The 8,307-nt window shown below is 41.1% G+C and overlaps 1 protein-coding gene across 1 annotated transcript; it reads left to right on the forward strand.

Annotated features, from left to right (window-relative positions):
- The first annotated feature begins 922 nt into the window (after positions 1–922).
- On the forward strand, positions 923–7,050 carry LOC144707573 (putative UDP-arabinose 4-epimerase 2). Its single transcript, XM_078580755.1, has 11 exons — positions 923–1,035; positions 1,447–1,568; positions 2,227–2,336; positions 2,547–2,660; positions 2,728–2,835; positions 2,927–3,018; positions 3,196–3,337; positions 3,679–3,773; positions 4,585–4,714; positions 5,177–5,321; positions 6,602–7,050. The coding sequence occupies exons 1-11, from the start codon at positions 1,016–1,018 to the stop codon at positions 6,829–6,831; spliced, it is 1,308 nt and encodes a 435-aa protein (XP_078436881.1). The 5' UTR covers positions 923–1,015; the 3' UTR covers positions 6,832–7,050.
- The last annotated feature ends 1,257 nt before the right edge of the window (positions 7,051–8,307 follow it).

Raw genomic sequence — 8,307 nt, forward strand, 5'->3', positions numbered from 1 at the left:
GATATAGTCTGATAGATAAAGAAAGAGTTTGAGATATAGAGAAATAGAGACCTAAAGATATATAGAGATATGAACATAGATAGATATAGTCAGATGGGTAGAGAAGGAATTTGAGATAGATAGATAGAGATATGAACATAGATAGATATAGTCAGATGGGTAGAGAAGGAATTTGAGATAGATAGATAGAGAAAGAGTTTGAGATAGAGAGAAATAGAGAGATAAAGATATCCAGAGATATGAAGATGGATAGAGGTAGATATAGATAGACAGATGGAGAGAGATAGAGATAGAGAAGAAGAGATAGAGAGAGAGATAAATAAATTGAGAGACAGACTTCATGTCGCAACCGTTAGCTGGGGAGTGGGGGGGCCGAGGAGTAGGTAGACTGAGGAACTCGGCGATCTCATAGTCTCCTGACGTTTATACATAGCCTTTCTCTACGACTCGTCGCCTAACTCCGAGCGAAGCGACGACCAAGCAACTTGACAGAGAAAAACCCACATCAATGGCCTTCCCTCGCACAGGCCTCTTCTTCTCCACCTCCGTCTGGCCCCATTTCTCAATATACAACTGAAATTGCGATCTGGGTCGCCGCAGTTCTACCTTTGCTTATCGCATATCATCACCTCCAGCGGAAAATCCCCCAAAGAAGACGATACCGTCGCCGAATCCGCTTCAGAATTCCCAGAATTCCGACTAAGTACTGAGAAAATACTGTTCCCCTCGAGAAACCCATCTGCCCACGAAGGCTACCAGTAAGTCTCTCTCTCTATCTATCCATCTCTGTATATATCCATCTCTCTATCTATGTATCTCTCTCTCCATGTTTTTATCTCTCTCTCTAGCCTCTACGTCCCTATGTCTCTCTCTTTCTGTCTTTTTGGCTCTGTGCTGCATGATGGGCCCATTCTCTCTCTAGATCCTCGATGTTTGCGTTGTTCTTTATAATGGGTCTGCCGGGCTCTGATTAAAGAGCTTGAGACGGGGAAATAGAGCATCTGGAATCGCGGCCATGGCGGCAGGAGAAGCGCGGCAAGGATCTACTTTCCTTCAAAGATTTCTTCTGTCAATTCTTCTTTCTATTCAATTTTATTTGTCTGAATTTCTTTGAATTTCATGTCGGGCTTGTGTTCGAGATCAGCGACTAGCGAAGGATCGACTTTCCTGCGAGGATTTCTTCTTGCCTATCCTCCCCGTTGATTACTCTTTTTTTTATCTGAATTTCTTAAATTTCGATCCGGGTTAGTCTTCGTTGAATTGTTCGGGATCTTTGGTTGATCTTGATTCTTCCTCTGTCCTGATTTGGAATTTCGCGGTGCGAATTCTCAAGCCCTCGTTGTTTTACCTCGCCGTGCCTCTGTTCTAAGTTTTGATTGATGGGTTTTTTCACCCTTTTTTGTATCTTTCCTAAAATTGAGTCGCTGAAAACTGTTTGTATGCTAGAACGGGGAAGAGAAGTTCTTGGTTGGGTCCGACTTCTTCGCCGAAAGTCGACGTTTCCATTCTACCTGTCGGCAAGATGAAGGCGCAGTCGACGAGAGCTGGCAGCCCTTGGATCTTGTCAGGTAGGGCCTTCGATGATAAACTTCATCCATTAATATACCAATCTCTCTCTCTTCTTTCTCTTTTTCGGTGATAAATTTTCTTTGTCTCAATCTCTGTTCCAAAATTTTGCGTTTCCATGGCGAGAAATCAAAATTTACTGCGAATATCTGTTTTGAAGCGAAGAAGATACTTTGATGCATACTTTGGTGCTCTTTAAACCTCCATGCAAACATCAAACGCATTCTCTCAATCTTTCTACATCTCTGTCGTCTATAATTTTTCTTCTTCCATGCATCGTTCAAAATTAATGCGAGTTTCTCCTAAAGCAGAGATGTTACTTTGATTTATACTTTGGTGATCATTTTTCTCGATAGAAACAGCAAACTCTCTCTCAATCTTGATATCTCTCTCTCTCTCTCTTATTTAATTTTGGGTTTCTACCAATAAGATTTAAAATTTTCCGAGAATTTCTCCTTAAGCAGAGATGTTATTTTGATCTATACACCATAAGACTGTGTTGTTACTATCGTGATCCAGATTGATCTCTTTCAAATTAGTATCTCCCTTGTGAACTGCAAGCCAGTTCAATGTTATTATGCCCTGCATGCTTTTTTTTTAATTTTCTATTTCATTAGAAATTTTCTCTTGCGATCCCTAAAACACAGCAACTGTTGACAGATTCAAGGGGGAATCCTCGTTATCTGTGGAGGTCATTACTAACCATCCTCCTGATCTTAGTAGTCGTTCTTGCCCTGAAGCATAATCTTGGACAACGAATCGCATCTCCAGTAAGCATTCCATAAAATATTTTTAAATTTTTTTTGAATTATAAAATACTCTTTAATTAAAAGTTGTTTTATCTCATTTTCCTCAACGATTTGCCTGCCATAATTATTTCCTTAATGAAGTAATGCTTAATCTTTTGGAAACTGCTAGAGACCTGTGGTCTATATTTTTGATAGTTAACCTTCGTCTTTTACTGTTTATTTTATTTTTAGTTTTCCAAGCATGAGCCTGGGGTCAGACATATACTTGTTACTGGTGGTGCTGGCTACATCGGCTCACACGCTGCTCTTAGGCTATTAAAGGACAATTATAGAGTGACCATAGTGGTAAAATTCTTTGATAGTACACCTTTAAATCAATATTGTGTAGAACAAGCTGAAATCCTTGTGACAGGACAATCTTTCTCGAGGAAACATTGGTGCGGTTAGAACTCTCCATAATCTGTTTCCCCAGCCGGGAAGGCTACAATTCATTTTAGCGGATCTGGGAGATTCGAAGGCCGTATCCACATCAGCCGTTCAGATTGCTTTTTTTCAAATAAAGACATACTTTTTTCTAAATTTACCGTCAGTTGAACTTAATCGAGGATCAGGTCAATAAAATTTTCTCAGAGAATGCTTTCGATGCTGTTATGCATTTTGCGGCCGTTGCCTATGTTGGTGAGAGTACACAAGAGCCGCTAAGGTATCATTGCCCCTTCAAATACTTTCAGCCCTGTTAAAATACTTATTTTGATGCTCTTCATGCTCAAATATCATTCCCTGATCTTGTTTTCCTTCTATTTCTGTTTTGGATCACAAAAGGTATGTTTTATAGCTTTCATATATTTTTTTGATAAAAAGTCGACTTTCTTTGGCACAGATACTACCACAACATCACTTCAAACACTCTCGTGGTTTTGGAAGCCATGGCAACCTACGGGATCAAGAGGTTGATTTACTCGAGCACCTGTGCCACCTACGGAGAACCCAAGACAATGCCCATCACAGAGGAAACTCCGCAGGTGGGCTCAATGTAGTGTTTGCGATCACCGAAGATGATGACGAGAGGATGACGAGGGGTTATCCTCCCTGTGATTCATCATCATCAAGACGACGATGATGATGATTTTGTTTCATCATTGCCTCTTGTTACTCTCCCTATGTTAACCTCTAATGATGAGAGACAATCGTCTGCACTCAGGATGGCAATGACGATGACAAAACCATCACCATAGCTAAAGCAGTAGTGGATGACGATGATGGGTTTTACATGACGATGACGATTTTTTGTCATCATCTGCAAACACTATCTGAAGGTTTAGAGTGTGGTTCTTCCTTCCTCAGGCCTTGAATATCTGTCCAGGCTCCAATTAATCCCTATGGAAGGGCAAAGAAGATGGCGGAGGACATGATCATAGACTACTCCAGGAGGTCTGGCATAGCAGTCATGATTCTGAGGTTCGTTCTCTTTTCTATCTCAAAGGGTGTTGCAAGGGTTATAAATTTCCCAAAGAGTTCTGGATGCATGATCATCTTTGGAAGTGGCTGTAGATCAGAAAATAGACATGGATACTCCTGATATAGAGAATTTGATCTCAGAAGAGGTGGGGGCAGGTAGACATGTATTGGTGAGATTTGTTGGTTTCATCAAGCTAAGAAACGATAGTCAATTATTAATTTGGTCCCCCGGCAAGATTTGGAAATCCGTTGCCGAGTTGACATAGGTATTCCAGAGAATACGAATTCAGGCCCTGAAAAAAGTCATTAAAGATCTCTGTCGAGTATTGTCAGAGATCATCTGCTCGTCATCTCCATCTATGGGTTGATGAGAAATCATTGTCATCATCGCTATTGGTAAATGGCCTAAACTGGAGGAAAGTCAATACAAATCATCCTAGTCATTGTCCACTCATCATCATTATTTGTCTGAGGTCCAAACATGGATGATGATTATGATGACGAGATATTGGGAAGACAGTAGATGAATTTGTCATTGTTGGCCAACCCCTTTTATGCATCAACGATGATGATGATGAGTGGATTGAGCCATTATCCTTTTAAGCCAACAGTGGATGACAATATTGTCACTCTCGTTCATCCAATTTTGGAGGACGATGAAATTCAATGATGACAACAACGATGATGAATTCATCATCATCTGCGAAAAACTAAATCAGGAGGATCTCTTGAAAGGAAATCGGGCTCCATCGACAGTATCTATGATAATTCTAAAAGAGGGAGAAACTTGAATTGTCATTTACCTTTCCAGGTACTTCAACGTCATTGGCTCGGACCCTGAGGGACGGCTTGGGGAAGCCCCAAGGCCTGAGCTCCGTGAACATGGCAGGATTTCTGGTGCCTGCTTTGATGCAGCCCTTGGCATTATTCCTGGCCTCAAGGTGATTGCATCTGAGATTCAAAACATGATATATCAATTCTCTCACATACCCTTGCTGAAGTAACTCTTGAATCTCGGGCACTTCCTCTATGATCCAGGACAGAGGATTTGAGTATTTATGAAATTTCTCATCCTTAGAAAAAGTTTTATCATCGCTCGTTCTTTTTGCAAAATGCAAAACTATTTAAACTAATAAAGCATGCACACTGCTTTGGATAATTCATTGGAATTCGTAATAAGATATAACCTTGTATTCGTAAGAAGAGTATCCAAAGTCTGCGATCTTATAGTTAAGTCCAAAAGCAGTTAACCTGGCTCAATCAACTCAATTCCATGAGGTTAAAGGATCAATATGGAATTTTTACTTTTAGTTTCACATTTTCCATGAATTATCAATAACTTCCTGAATTCTCTACGCTGGTTTCAAGAAAGATGAATCTTTTGATGATGTTGCTTGGGGCAGGTCAGGGGTAGTGATTACCCCACTGGCGATGGAACCTGTATTAGGGACTACATTGACGTCACAGATCTGGTGGACGCTCACGTCAAGGCTCTGGATCATGCCAGGTCGGGCAACATTGGCATCTACAATGTGGGCACTGGAAAAGGTTTTCCTTCTTTCCCCTAGACATCTTTTAATCTAAGTTCAAACTTTCATTTCAGATCGTAATCAAACCAATTCTGAATCCAAGTTTTCTGAGTAACCAGAATTTAACCATTCTTCGTGTTCTATGCGAAGTGCAGTTGATCAAGTCTCTCTCTGTCTCTCTATAACATTGTCTAACATTTCTTCTGGGTCTCTGATATACGAAGATGATCAGGTATCATCCTATTCAAAGTAAATATTTCTCCATGTTTTATGGGAGAAACAAATGATGGTCATGATGATCATTCAACCGATCCCATAAATTCTAGCCTTTCTTCTGGTTCTCTGAAAGACACTGATGGTCATGTACCTCTCTCTATAAAAATATCTAACATTTCTTCCGGTTCAAAGAGAGATGTAGATGGTCATCTCTCTCTCTATAAATACCACTGTCTCTTTTCTGGTTACTTGCAGACACATGCTCACGAATCTCTCTCCATATCGCTCTCTAACATTTTCTCTGGTTCTCTGCAAGATCCAGATGATCATGTATCTCTCTCCATAACACTACGTAACATTTTTTGGGGCTTTCAAGGACATGCAGATGATCACGTATCTCTTTCTCTAACAATCTCTCTCTCTCTATAACCCTATCTGATCTTTCTTTTGGTTCTCTGCGAGGCTCCGATTATCATAAAATTTTCTAAATAGCTCTATCTAGCCTTTATTCTTGTTCTCTGCGAGTTTCAGATGATCAGAAATCTCTCCATTGCATTATCTTAACCTTCCTTTCTTTAAAAAAAATTATCTTACCTTTCTTGTTATCTGGGAGACGCAGGTAATCTTAGATCTATTAGCCCGTTGAACTACCTAACCTTTCTTCTGGTTCTCTGGGAGAAGCAGGTGATCATGTATATGTATATATGTGTATGTATGTATATAACACTTCTAAATCTTTTTCTTGTTCTCTGGGAAATTCACATGATCACAAATGTCTATCTATAGCTCTATCTGATTTTTCTTCTAGTTCTCTGCAAGATGCGGATGATCATGCATCTCTCTCTTTATACCACGATGTAACCTTTCTTCTCTGCGAGATGGGGTAATCATAAATCTTTTTCCCTATAGAACTACCTGACCTTTCTTCTGGTTCTCTGTGAGGGGCAGATGATCATATATCTATTATCTATTTATATCAATGTGGCACCTTTCTTCTAGTTCTGGGGGAACTAGATGATCATATCTCTCTCTCTCTCTCTCCCTCCCTCCCTCTCTCTATAACACATTATTGTCTTGGAGCAGGGAGATCGGTGAAAGAGTTTGTGGAGGCGTGCAAGAAGGCGACAGGGAAGAACATCAAAGTGGAGTATCTAAGCAGGAGGCCCGGCGACTATGCCGAGGTGTTCAGTGATCCGTCGAAGATCAAGCGGGAGTTGAACTGGTCAGCCAAGCACACCAACCTCGAACAGAGTCTGGCGATTGCCTGGAGATGGCAGCAGTCTCATCCCAACGGTTACGGTGTCTCTCCCTAGAATCTCTCTCTAGAAAAGCTCATCCATGGCCACTCATTCACACCATGGAGACTGCAGCGGGGCAGAAGAAAGAGTTCTATTATATTCTGCAGACATATAAGAAAATTGTATTTTCTTCTTATTTCTCTATTCTTGTTCTAATATGTGCACATCTCATTTATTGTTCAAAGGCGATTTCTGCCAAAGGTGATAAAGAGAATAAGACATATGTTGGGCACATGTAGATGCTGTTTTGTGGGTTTGAATCATTCCTGTGATTGTAATCATCTCTCTCTCTCTCTCTCTCACTCTCTATCTGTCCCTCCCTCCCTTCCCCTCTCTCTCTCCCCCTTCTGCTCTCTCTCTCCCACAACCCTCACTTCTTCCCCTTTCTCTCTCTCAGTCTATCTCTTAGTCTCCCTCTCCCGCCCTCCCTTTCCCACTCATCCCCTCTCTCTCTCTCACTTCCGCCTTCTTTCCCCCTCCCTCACTTTTCTCCCTTCCCCTCTTCATCGTTGTACCTCTCTTGTCTCACATTCCCTCCCTCCATCTCTCTCACTCTCTTGCTCATTCCCTCTTCCTCTCTCTCACTTTCTCTTTCTACTTCCTCTCACTCTCTCTTTCCCACATCCTCTCACTCTCTCTTTCCCACTCTCTCTCTCTCTCACTCTCACTCTCATTCTCTCTTTCCCTCTCTTTCTATCTCTCACTCTCACTCTCTCTTTCCTTCCTCCTCTCTCTCTCCCTTACTTTCCCCCTCTTTCCCTCCTCTCTCTCCCTAAGTTCTCCCCCTCTTCCCCCCCCCCCCCATTTCTCTCTCCTCCTTTCCCTGAATTTCTTTCAAGTTTTTGCAGGATCATCCTGTCGCAAATAATCCTCCAAGTAAATCCTATACTTACCTCTTAATCAAACCTTTTTCCCGACAAGCTGAACTTTTTTTTGCACACAAGTACGCTACCAGACCTCCAGATAATTTGGCAAGCTTTTACGGTTATCACAACATCAATTTTTCTATCTTTATATTATTAAAGGAGAGATTCATGTCTTACTCACACTTGAATATTTCTGGCGTTTTAAGTGTTTTATGACATCAGTTTTTCGCGCCAATCAGGAGAACAACAATATGATCCCCATCCTGTCAATTTCATTATGTTAGCCCACTTTGATCATTTGGATGTTATGTATTTCCTTTAAATAGGGCAGTGATTCCTCTAGGAGGGCAGCTAAGAAGTATCAAGAGATATCGATGGGCTCTCCGCCAAAGTACATCCCTCCATTATCTTCTCTCAGGCGACATCTGCACTGTTGGACCTCCTAGGCAACGTCCATTCCGCCTGCCTCTTGTCTTCACCCTCCCTTACTGTCCTCTACCATCAGGATAATCTACTTTCATATTTCCAAGTTTGTAAAAATAACTTCACTACACTATGCTCGTAGAATCAGTAGATTTCTTTTTGCTAGGGAGATAATACCTAGAATCACTATGTTTTCCATTAA

The sequence above is a fragment of the Wolffia australiana genome, chromosome 9 (genome assembly GCF_029677425.1).
Source record: "Wolffia australiana isolate 7733 chromosome 9, ASM2967742v1".
Lineage (NCBI taxonomy): Eukaryota > Viridiplantae > Streptophyta > Magnoliopsida > Alismatales > Araceae > Wolffia > Wolffia australiana.

Bases quoted from the DNA above. Each gene is read 5' to 3' on its own strand.
- LOC144707573 (XM_078580755.1), top strand. From the start codon at position 1,016: ATGGCGGCAGGAGAAGCGCG. The intron at 1,569-2,226 runs GTAGGGCCTTCG...AACTGTTGACAG, and splicing joins CAGCCCTTGGATCTTGTCAG to ATTCAAGGGGGAATCCTCGT. The intron at 2,337-2,546 runs GTAAGCATTCCA...TTTTATTTTTAG, and splicing joins GACAACGAATCGCATCTCCA to TTTTCCAAGCATGAGCCTGG.